The sequence below is a fragment of the Anolis sagrei genome, chromosome 4 (genome assembly GCF_037176765.1).
Source record: "Anolis sagrei isolate rAnoSag1 chromosome 4, rAnoSag1.mat, whole genome shotgun sequence".
NCBI lineage: Eukaryota > Metazoa > Chordata > Lepidosauria > Squamata > Dactyloidae > Anolis > Anolis sagrei.
The window spans coordinates 246,383,991-246,395,783 of NC_090024.1; the positions used below are offsets into that span (position 1 = coordinate 246,383,991).

Here is an 11,793-nt window from a genome sequence, read left to right on the forward strand (position 1 = left end):
TGAAATGCAAAAAATCAGAATGGGGGACGATGCCCGGCTCAATAGCAGGATGTGTGAACAAGATCTTGGAGTCCTCCTGGGAAAGGGAACAGGAGCTAAAAAAGCCAAATGGGATTTTGGCCTGCATAAATATGTGTATAGTGCCTAGATCCAGGGAAGTCAAGTTTTCCCTTTATTCTATTCTGCCTTTTTCAGACCACACCTGGAATCACACTGTGTCCAATTCTGGGCACCACACTAAAGGGAGATGTATGCTAAACTGGAATGTGTCCAGAGGAGGGAGACTCAAAGGATCAAGGGTCTGGAGAACAAGCCCTATGAGGAGTGGCTTAAAGAGCTGGCCATGTTTAGCCTGCAGAAGAGAAGGCTGAGAGGAGACATGATGAGGGCCAGGAATCAAGATATGAAGAGCAGTCATAGAATCATAGAATCAAAGAGTTGGAAGAGACCTCCTGGGCCATCATCCAGTCCAACCCCATTCTGCCAAGAAGCAGGAATATTGCATTCAAATCACCCCTGACGGATGGCCATCCAGCCTCTGTTTAAAAGCTTCCAAAGAAGGAGCCTCCACCACACTCCGGGGCAGAGAGTTCCACTGCTGAACGGCTCTCACAGTCAGGAAGTTCTTCCTAATGTTCAAATGGAATCTCCTCTCTTGTAATTTGAAGCCATTGTTCCATTGCGTCCTAGTCTCCAAGGAAGCAGAAAACAAGCTTGCTCCCTCCTCCTCCCTGTGGCTTTCTCTCAAATATTTATACATGGCTATCATATCTCCTCTCAGCCTTCTCTTCTTCAGGCTAAACATGCCCAGCTCCTTAAGCCGCTCCTCATAGGGCTTCTTCTCCAGACCCTTGATCATTTTAGTCGCCCTCTTCCTCTGGACACATTCCAGCTTGTCAATATCTCTCTTGAATGCCCAGAATTGGACACAATATTCCAGGTGTGGTCTAACCAAAGCGGAATAGAGCATGGGGAGCATGACTTCCCTAGATCTAGACACTACACTCCTCTTGATACAGGCCAAAATCCCATTGGCTTTTTTTGCCGCTACATCACATTGTTGGCTCATGTTTAACTTGTTGTCCACGAGGAGGAGATACGTAGGTTGTTTTCTGCTGTTTTGTCGAAGACTTTCATGGCTGGAATCCCTGGGTCGTTGTAGGTTTTTCAGGCTGTATGGCCATGTTTTAGAAGCATTCTCTCCTGATGTTTTGCCTGCATCTATGGCAAGCATTCTCAGAGGTTGTGAGGTCTCCTCTGAGGATGCTTGCCATAGATGCAGGCAAAACATCGGGAGAGAATGCTTCTAAAACATGGCCATATAGCCTGAAAAACCTACAACAAACCAATCATGGTTTGTCCTCTTTCTCCCCTCTTGGGAAGAACTTTATAAGCCCCACAGCCTTAAGAAAGCTCAGAGTTTTCTTAAGGAACTATCTCACCCAGCATATTCTTTTTTTGAATTATTTCCATCTGGCAGATGGGACAGGGTGACAAAAACAAACAGAGAGTCAGCTTTTCTCCTAGAGCTCTAACTATATTGTTCTCCATGGTTTCACATTGATGTGGCATTGAGGGCTGGGCAGTAGTGGTTGGGGTGTGGAGGGATGCGTGTGTGGAGGGATGAGTGGTGGTTGGAGTATGAAGGGATGGGTTGTGGTATGTGCTTGGGAAGGTATGTAATTTAGGTGTACAATGACAATAAAGCTATTCTATTCATAGAATCATAGAATCCTAGAATCCAAGAGTTGGAAGAGACCTCATGGGCCATCCAATCCAACCCCATTCTGCCAAGAAGCAGGAATATTGCATTCAAATCACCCCCGACAGATGGCCATCCAGCCTCTGTTTAAAAGCCTCCAAAGAAGGAGCCTCCACCACACTCCGGGGCAGAGAGTTCCACTGCTGAACAGCTCTCACAGTCAGGAAGTTCTTCCTCATGTTCAGGTGGAATCTCCTTTCTTGTAGTTTGAAGCCATGGCTCCATTGCGTCCTAGTCTCCAGGGAAGCAGAAAACAAGCTTTCTCTCTCCTCCCTGTGGCTTCCTCTCACATATTCTATACTATGGAGGTTTCCTCGGTTGTGTCACAAGCATCTGCTGCAATCCAACCATGCTCAGCACACCGGGGCCACCCCTTGCTCTGCTTCCTTCCTTCCTGAAACCCGTCCTGCAAGCTGTCCCTTCAGGGTTGCCTCACCTGCCACGTTTACCCACAAACCAGCTTTCCTTGGGGAGGGCTTATAATAACTTTGCGTGGGAGGCTTAGCCATTTGGTCAGGATCTCAGCTCTCCAGCCACACCATGGGACCCTCTGTGCTGGCCCTCTTGGTGGGCCTCCTGGTTCTTTGTCCTGAACCAACATCAGCCAACAGCCCAAAGCGATTGTGCCCAAAAGGTAAGCAATCCCAAGTAAAAGGCCTTTTACAGTGAAGTGGAACAGAAGTCGAACTCTATGTCCAGGCGACGCTAGGGATTCCCTGCACTTAATGCAGGGCAACCTGAATTAACTTTGTTTTTAAGCCAATTTGGGAATACACTATAGTTTCTAAGGACAGCATGGCCAGCTCCAGTCCAAACCAGTCTGTTGTCCACATGGGCCAGCTTGGGAAAGGAATGGATCGGGCCCATGTTACTACATCCAATGGCCCATGTTACTACATCCAAGGTAGTTGGGCCTTGTTAGCTTGAAGAAGACAAGACTGACAAAGGGACATGAGAGCTGTGTGTATATATATATTTGGAGGGCCGTCACGCTAAGGAAGGGGCAAGCTTGCTGGTGGAGTCTCCTTCTCTGGAGGTTTTCAGGCAGAGGCTGGATACCATCTGTCAGGGGGGCGTTCTCTATGTGTTCGTGCTGGGTAGAAGGAGGATTGACTAGATGGCCCTTGAGGCTCCATTCCAACTCGAATGGAATATTAAGGGACTTGGAGTCCGGAGTAGGGTTTGAAGCAGAGTCTGGATGTCCATCTGCTAGGAGGGCTTGGATTCTGTCTTCCTTCGTAGCAGAAGGGGTTGAAATGGATGAAAAGGCAAAGAATGTAGCCACCCCCAGGGCCAGTATGGAGCATTGCTGTTAAAAGATTGATCTGGATTATACGCTACGTGTAGATGAGCCCAGAGTAGTCCCAAAGATCCAGGCCTAGATCTCCAGCTGGAAACCCCCAACCCTTACAAATGCAAACACAACACTAGCAGTTGCTTGGTCATCAATGAAAGGTGAAAGGTAGGAGAACAAAGACCCATCAATGTTCATCTAGGACGCGAAACAATGGCTTCAAACTACAAGAGAGGAGATTCCATCTGAACATGAGGAAGAACTTCCTGACTGTGAGAACTGTTCAGCAGTGGAACTCTCTGCCCCTGAGTGTGGTGGAGGCTCCTTCTTTGGAAGCTTTTAAACAGAGGCTGGATGGCCATCTGTCAGGGATGATTTGAATGCAATATTCCTGCTTCTTGGCAGAATGAGGTTGGACTGGATGGCCCACGAGGTCTCTTCCAACTCTTTGATTCTATGATTCTATGATCTGGAGAACCAAGTCCCAGAAGTCAATGTGTTCAATCGTACAGGGCTAGTGAAGGTGGGGCAGATGAGGGGCTCCAAGAAAGGCCATCAGGTGATCAGTGGTTGCTTCCCTTCAGAAGAAGGGGGCCTCCTTTATGGAGGGCCCTTGTACTTGCATGACAAGATAGGCTTCAAAAGTGCTTCACCAGCCCTGTCCCTTGCTTTGGTTTTTCTTTTAATCCAAGTTAAATTGCAGCCAGAGAATGCACTCAAAGCCAGTAGACAAATTCTGGTGGCTTACTTCCAGCTAGAAGAGACACGTTGGATAATTTCTTGATGGTAAGTCAACTCACAGATGAATCAGTATATGAGTAAATCCAGTTGTTCTCCTGGTTCACTCTGGCTGGGGTTAACATTAGAAGCTCCATGCTCCTCTCTAGAGGCTTCCATAGGAGTTTCTTCATGGCATGGTGCATGCATTGGGGGATAAATTCTGAATCTAGTTTGCATCAAAGATCACAGCTCTCCCAATCAGGAAATTCTTCCTGCAGGAAAGGAGATTCCACCTTAACATTAGGAAGAACTTGTCGAAGGTTTTCATGGCCAGAATCAGTGGGTTGTTGTAGGTTTTTCAGGGCTATATGGCCATGATCTAGAGGCATTCTGTCCTGACGTTTCGCCTGCATCTATGGTCAAGCATTCTCAGAGGTTGTGAGGTCTGTTGGAACTAGGAAAATGGGTTTATATATCTGTGGAATGACCAGGGTGGGACAAAGGATTCTTGTCTGCTGGAGCTAGGTGTGAATGTTTCAACTGACCACCTTGATTAGCATATAATGGCCTAACAGTGCCTGGGGGAATCTTTTGTTGAGAGGTGATTCGATGTCCTTGTTTGTTTCCTCTTTGTTGTTTTGCTGTTGTAATTTTAGAGTTTTTTAATCCTGGTAGCCAGATTTTGTTCATTTTCATGGTTTCCTCCTTTCTGTTGAAATTGTCCACATACTTGTGTATTTCAATGGCTTCTCTGTGTAGTCTGACATGGTGGTTGTGAGAGTGGTACAGCATTTCTGTGTTCTCCAATAATATGCTGTGTCCAGGCTGGTTCCTCAGGTGCTCTGCTATGGCTGACTTCTCTGCTTGAAGTAGTCTGCAGTGCTTTTCATGTTCCTTGATACGTGGTTGGGCAATGCTGCTGCGTGTGGTGGTCCCTATGTAGACTTGTCCACAGCTGCATGGTACACGGTAGACTCCTGCAGAAGTGAGAGGATCCCTCTTGTCCTTTGCTGAACGGAGCATTTGTTGGATTTTCTTGGTGGGTCTGTCAGGCCATTATATGCTAATCAAGGTGGTCAGTTGAAACATTCACACCTAGCTTGAGCAGACAAGAGTCCTTTGTCCCACGCTGGTCCTTCCACAGATATATAAACCCTTTTTCCTAGTTCCAACAGACCTCACTACCTCTGAGGATGCTTGCCATAGATGCAGGCGAAATGTCAGGAGAGAATGCCTCTAAAACATGGCTATATAGCCCAAAAAACCTACAACAACCCACATTAGGAAGAACTTCCTGGCTGTGAGAGAGAGCTGTTCAGCAGTGGAACTCTCTGCCCCGGAGTGTGGTGGAGGCTCCTTCTTTGGATGCTTTTGAACAGAGGCTGGGTGGCCACCTGTCAGGGGTGATTTGAATGCAATATTCCTGCTTCTTGGCAGAATGGGGTTGGACTGGATGGCCCATGAAGTCTCTTCCAACTCTTTGATTCTATGATCATGATCCAGTTTTTGTATTACAGAAAAGCCCGGAAAGTGTCCTGTTTCACCGGCTTCTGAAACTTGTAAAAAGGCGTGTCTGGACGATAATGGCTGCCCTGGAGACCTGAAGTGTTGCTTCAAAGGCTGTGGACGCAGTTGTGAGAAGCCAGTGATCACTGGTAAATAAATAGTCCTGTCTCCATCTAGAAAGTTGGGTGGGTTTGGGATTGCTCCGGCAGGAGTCTCCATCGACCCAATGGGAAAAGTGCTTCATATCAGGTGGAGGGCTGAAAAGTAAATAAACCTGGCCCACTAGCTCACCTAGGCTGCATCCATAGGAATCTAGTGTCTAGACCAGTGGTTCTCAACCTTCCTAATGCCGCGACCCCTAAATACAGTTCCTCATGTTGTGGTGACCCCCAACCATAACATTAATTTCACTGCTACTTCATAACTGTAATTTTGCTCCTGTTATGAATGTAAATATCCAGTATGCAGGGTGTATTTTCATTCACTGGAGCAAATTTGGCACAAATACTTAATATGCCCAAATTTGAATACTGATGGGGTTGATTTTGTCATTTGGGAGTTATAGTTCACCTACAATCAAAAGCATTTTGAACTTCACCAACAATGGAATTGAACCAAACTTGGCATACCGAACTCCCATGACCAATAGAAAATATTGGAAGAGTTTGGTGGGCATTGCCCTTGAGTTTGGGAGTTGTAGTTCACCTATATCTAGAGACCACTGTGGACTCAAACAATGATGGATCTATGTATTGTCGAAGGCTTTCATGGCTGGAATCACTAAGTTCTTGTGGGTTTTTCGAGCTATATGGCCATGTTCTAGAGGCATTTCTCCTGACATTTTGCCTGCATCTATGGCAAGCATCCTCAGAGGTGAGGTCTGTTGGAACTGGGAAAAGGGACCACTCTTACAACCACCATGTCAGACTACACAGAGAAGCCATTGAAATACACAAACATGTGGACAATTTCAACAGAAAGGAGGAAACCATGAAAATGAACAAGATCTGGCTACCAGTATTAAAAAATTCTAAAATTGCAACAGCAAAAACAGCAGAGAGGAAACAGGCAGGGAGATCTAATTTCAAGAAGAGTTTGCTCCAGGCACAGTCAGCCCATTGTATGCTAATCAAGGTGGTCAGTGGAAAGATTCACACCTAGCCCAACTGACACAAGTCCTTTGTCTCACCCTGGTCATTCCACAGATATATAAACCCCTTTTCCTAGTTCCAACAGACCTCACTACCTCTGAGGATGCTTGCCATAGATGCAGGCGAAACGTCAGGAGAGAATGCCTCTAGAACATGGCCATATAGCCCAAAAAACCCCACAAGAACTTAATGATGGATCTGTACCAAACTTGGCACAGATCCTCAATATGCCCAATGTGAACACTGGTGGAGTTTGGGGAAATGATACTTGACATTTGGGAGTTGTAGCTGCTGGGATTTATAGTTCACTTACAATCAAAGAGTATTATGAACCCCACCAACGATAGAATTGGGCCAAACTTGACCAACAGGAAATACTGTGTTTTCTGATGGTCTTAGGTGAACCCTCTGACACCCCCTCGTGACCCCTCCAGGGGTCGCGACCCCTAGGTTGAGAAACACTGGTTTAGATTGAGGAAATTCCCACTCTAATCTGCTTTGGGTGGACCTCACTTGGAATGACCTGTGTCCAGTTCTGGGCAACAAAACTGAAGGAGGATATGGACACAGTGGAACGTGTTCAAAGAAAGGCAACCAAAATTTTCAAATGCCTGGAAACTATGAAGACCTATGAGTACTATGTTTAATGTATTGTCGAAGGCTTTCATGGCTGGAATCACTAGGTTCTTGTGGGTTTTTTCGGGCTACAGGGCCATGTTCTAGAGGCATTTCTCCTGACTTTTCGCCTGCATCTATGGCAAGCATCCTCAGAGGTGAGGAGAACCAAGGGACTGGAGAACCAAGCCCCAGAAGCCTCACCTCTGAGGATGCTTGCCATAGATGCAGGCGAAACGTCAGGAGAAATGCCTCTAGAACATGGCCCTATAGCCCGAAAAAACCTACAAGAACCTAGTACTATGTTTAGTTTGGAGAAGAGTTGTTGTTGTTATGCTGATTTTTTTTCTCCATAAGGAGACTCAAGGCAGCTTAAGGAGAACATGACAGCCATGTTTACATATTGTTAAGGAGGTCCCATAGAGGAGGGGGCTAAGCTTGATTTCTGCTGCTCTGGATACAAAGACCACTTCTATCCCAGAATCTGATCCCAGATTATCTGTTCATCCAGATTATCTGGCAGTGGAGATTCATACTGAAGACTCACCTGACTGAAATATCATTTTTATTCATTGTTAGAAGAACAATTTCTGTATTAAATGTTGGTTCAGTAACCCAGCAGAGATGGGAGAGGGACTCGGTTAGAGTAAGAATAGTCTGGAAAGTGAAGAGCTAGGTTCCACAGCAATGGGACATTCGGACCTTGGAAAATCTAGGGACCAACCTAAAAAAATAAGATAGTGGGAACTGGAAAACAATTGGGTTGTAGGTTTTTTCAGGCTGTATGGCCATGGTCTAGAGGCATTCTCTCCTGACATTTTGCCTACATCTATGGCACGATATGGTAAGTCAGGAGATAATGCCTCTAGACCATGGCCATACAGCCCGAAAAAACCTACAACAACCCAGTGATTCCGGCCATGAAAGCCTTCAACAATACATGGAAAACAATTATTTTATTGCACAGGGAACGAACAAAAAGAGAGGTAGGAGTTGAAGGAGAAACAATAGCTGGTGGTGGAAAGGAGGTGAAACTGGGATGGAGTGAGCAAATGTTTGTGTACAACAGTGGTTCCCAACCTTTGGGCCTCCAGGTGTTTTAGACTTCAGCTCCCACAGTTCCTAACAGCTGGTAAGCTGGCTGGGATTTCTGGGAGCTGAAATCCAAAACAACTGGAGGATCTAAGGTTGGGAACCACTGGTGTACAACGTGGGGGTTTTCGTATAAACATTGATTGATTGATTGATTGATTTTGGTATATGAAGAAAATATACCAAATATCTCAAGAGAGATATTGACAAGCTGGAATGTGTCCAGAGGAGGGTGACTCAAATGATCAAGGGTCTGGAGAACAAGCCCTATGAGGAGCGGCTTAAAGAGCTGGGCATGATAAGCCTGAAGAAGAGAAGGATGAGAGGAGATATGATGAGGGCCATGTATAAATATGTGGGAGGAAGTCACAAGGAGGAGGGAACAAGCTTGTTTTCTGCTTCCTTGGAGACTAGGACGCGAAACAATGGCTTCAAACTACAAGAAAATAGATTCCATCTGAACATGAGGAGGAACTTCCTGAGTGTGAGAGCCGTTCAGCAGTGGAACTCTCTGCCCCGGAGTGTGGTGGAGACTCCTTCTTTGGAAGCTTTTAAACAGAGGCTGGATGGCCATCTGTCAGGGGTGATTTGAATGCAATATTCCTGCTTCTTGGCAGAAAGGGGTTGGACTGGATGGCCCAGGAGGTCTCTTCCAACTCTTTGATTCTATGATTCTATGAAAAAAAAAACATGCAGTCTTCAAAATCCAATAATCACATACTATTTCCCCAGTCCCTCCACCTCCCCAATCCCACCCATGACTTCCGGCACCACACCATATGGAACTAGTATCTAACAAAACTCTTTCCTTATCATTACATTAATAAATTCCACATGTGGCTATTTCAAAGTCTATTTTTGTATTATTTTTTTCAACACCCAAAGACAACTCTTCAATGCATTTCCCCCTTAAGTCATTGGAGAGCTTGGCCATTTGGATAGACTCAACTAATTTTCTCCTCCAATCCTTAACGAGTAGTTCTTTTTCCCCTTTCCAAGACATTGATATTGTAATTCTCACCACCACAAAACTATATTGGCAATATGTGACCAAGAGCAAGTTATATAAAAGAATCTAAGCATTCGTGACAGATATAGAAACCTAGAATCAAAGAGTTGGAAGAGACCTCCTGGGCCATCCAGTCCAACCCCATTCTGCCACGAAGCAGGAATATTGCATTCAAATCATCCCTGACAGATGGCCATCCAGCCTCTGTTTAAAAGCTTCCAAAGAAGGATCCTCCACTGCACTATGGGGCAGAGAGTTCCACTGCTGAACGGCTCTCACAGTCAGGAAGTTCTTCCTCATGTTCAGATGGAATCTCCTCTCTTGTAGTTTGAAACCATTGTTCTATGCCCTAGTCTCCAGGGAAGCAGAAAACAAGCTTGCTCCCTCCTCCTCCCTGTGGCTTCCTCTCACATATTTATACATGGCTCTCATCATATCTCCTCTAAGCCTTCTCTTCTTCAGGCTAAACATGCCCAGTTCCCTAAGCCGCTCCTCATAGGGCTTGTTCTCCAGACCCTTGATAATTTTAGTCACCCTCCTTTGGACACACTCCAGCTTGTCAATATCTCTTGAATTGTGGTTCCCAGAATTGGACACAATATTCCAGGTGTGGTCTAACCAAGGCAGAATAGAGGGGTAGCATTACTTCCCTAGATCTAGACACTATGCTCTAGATCTAGGGAAGTAATACTCCCCATGCTCTATTCTGCCTTGGTTAGACCACACCTGGAATATTGTGTCCAATTCTGGGCACCACAATTCAAGAGAGATATTGACTCTAAGCTGGAATGTGTCCAGAGGAGGGCGACTGAAATGATCAAGGGTCTGGAGAACAAGCCCTATGAGGAGCGGCTTAGGGAACTGGGCATGTTTAGCCTGAAGAAGAGGAGGCTGAGAGGGGATATGATAGCCATGTATAAATATGTGAGAGGAAGCCACAGGGAGGAGGGAGCAAGCGTTCAACCTTTGTCTTTGGTGTTGATTAGTGCAAATCCTTGCATGTGGAGTTGTGCATGAGTCATGCTGTGAATTAACTCATCCGGCATGGAAACAGTAGCAAACAGCCAAAGGTGCAGCAGAGGGCGCATACACACCATCAACACGTCCCTGCAAGCCCATGGTTATGGCTTGCACTTCCACCAACTTGTGTGTTTCTGCCTGGCAGAATGAGGTTGGACTGGGTGGCGCGTGGGGACTCTTCTACCTCTAAGCATCTAGGATTCAATGATTCTATGTATTGATTCCTGGTCCCTTGTTTCTTCCAGTCAAGCCTGGTGTTTGTCCCTTGTTCAAGATCCCTGCTGGGCTGCCATGTGAGTACAAATGCTGCCAGGACTCTGACTGCCTTGGAGACGAGAAGTGTTGCCCCCAGGGACCCTGTCGGACCGTCTGTTTTACACCAGGTGAGGACCAGAAAGCCCTGTGCCACCTTCCTGACTGCCCAGAGATGTGTTGGGGTCTCCAAAAAGTGATTTCGTAGCTTTAGCTGGATACCCTACACTGAACACAATGGGATTGGACTAGATGGCCTCTGGGGACCCCTTCCAACTCTAGGATTGGTTGACCACTAAGATCTTTTTTGTTATGTCCTTCACAGGTTTTTAGGCTGTGGTTCCTGGGAAGAGGCAGGGTCCCACCAGAAGATGCCAACTCTTCGCTTTGCCCTCATGTGTTTCGGCTTTCTTCCCAACATCACATTGTCTCTGTGGCAACGTGTTTCTCCTCCAGAATGGTCAACCCTTCCCAGTAGCTTTGGGAAAATATCCCATTCCCTAGAAGCAGAACAATAAAGCAATGGAGCACTCTGGATCCAGTTGGAAAAAGAAATAAGAGCTCTATATCTTTCATTTCATTTGAGAGTTGCTTGCACTATGTGTGTTCTGAAGTCCAGCAATGTGCTTTCATTAAAAATTCAAGAAAGAAAGAAAAACAAGAGTTGGGGGGACCCCAAGGGCTATCTAGTCTAACCCTCTTCATCCATGCAGAAATACAGATCCTAATAAGGGCATGTTGACAACCAATCGTGCAAGAAACTAGTCCAATGTGGGCTACGCAAAACTACGGTGAGGTGGATCTGGAATTGGTTAAATGGACGAACACAGAGGGTGATTCTCCCCAAGGCTTCCTCTTCATCCTGGAAAGAAGTGACGAGTGGAGTGCCACAGGGTTCCGTCTTGGGCCCGGTCCTGCTCAGGATCTTTATTAACGACTTAGATGAAGGGTTAGAAGGCAGGATCATCAAGTTTGCAGACGACACCAAATTGGGAGGGAGAGCCAATACTCCAGAGGACAGGAGCAGGATTCAAAGGGATCTTGACAGATGAGAGAGATGAATGGCCAAAACTTAACAAAATGAAGTTCAATAGGGACAAATGCAAGATACTCCACTTTGGCAGAAAAAATGAAATGCAAAGATACAGAATGGGGGACGATGCCTGGCTCGAGAGCAGGACGTGTGAAAAAGATCTTGGAGTCCTCGTGGACAACAAGTTAAACATGAGCCAGGAATGTGATGTGGCGGCAAAAAAAGCCAATGGGATTTTGGCCTGCATCAATAGGAGCATAGTGTCTAGATCTAGGGAAGTCATGCTCCCCATGCTCTATTCCGCCTTGATTAGACCACACCTGGAATATTGTGTCCAAT

The 11,793-nt window shown here is 46.0% G+C and overlaps 1 protein-coding gene across 1 annotated transcript; it reads left to right on the plus strand.

Moving 5' to 3' along the window:
* Positions 1-2,226: 2,226 nt before the first annotated feature.
* On the plus strand, positions 2,227-11,164 carry LOC132772697 (waprin-Phi3-like). Its single transcript, XM_060771565.2, has 4 exons — positions 2,227-2,396; positions 5,294-5,431; positions 10,415-10,552; positions 10,747-11,164. Exons 1-4 carry the CDS (start codon positions 2,303-2,305, stop codon positions 10,752-10,754), a joined length of 378 nt encoding a protein of 125 aa, XP_060627548.2. The 5' UTR covers positions 2,227-2,302; the 3' UTR covers positions 10,755-11,164.
* The last annotated feature ends 629 nt before the right edge of the window (positions 11,165-11,793 follow it).

What these genes read in the sequence shown, in the direction of transcription:
- LOC132772697 (XM_060771565.2), top strand. Translation starts at nt 2,303, where the DNA reads ATGGGACCCTCTGTGCTGGCCCTCTTGGTGGGCCTCCTGGTTCTTTGT. An exon ending in AAAGCGATTGTGCCCAAAAG is followed by an intron (nt 2,397 to 5,293) that starts GTAAGCAATCCC and finishes TTTGTATTACAG; the next exon opens with AAAAGCCCGGAAAGTGTCCT. An exon ending in TGAGAAGCCAGTGATCACTG is followed by an intron (nt 5,432 to 10,414) that starts GTAAATAAATAG and finishes TGTTTCTTCCAG; the next exon opens with TCAAGCCTGGTGTTTGTCCC.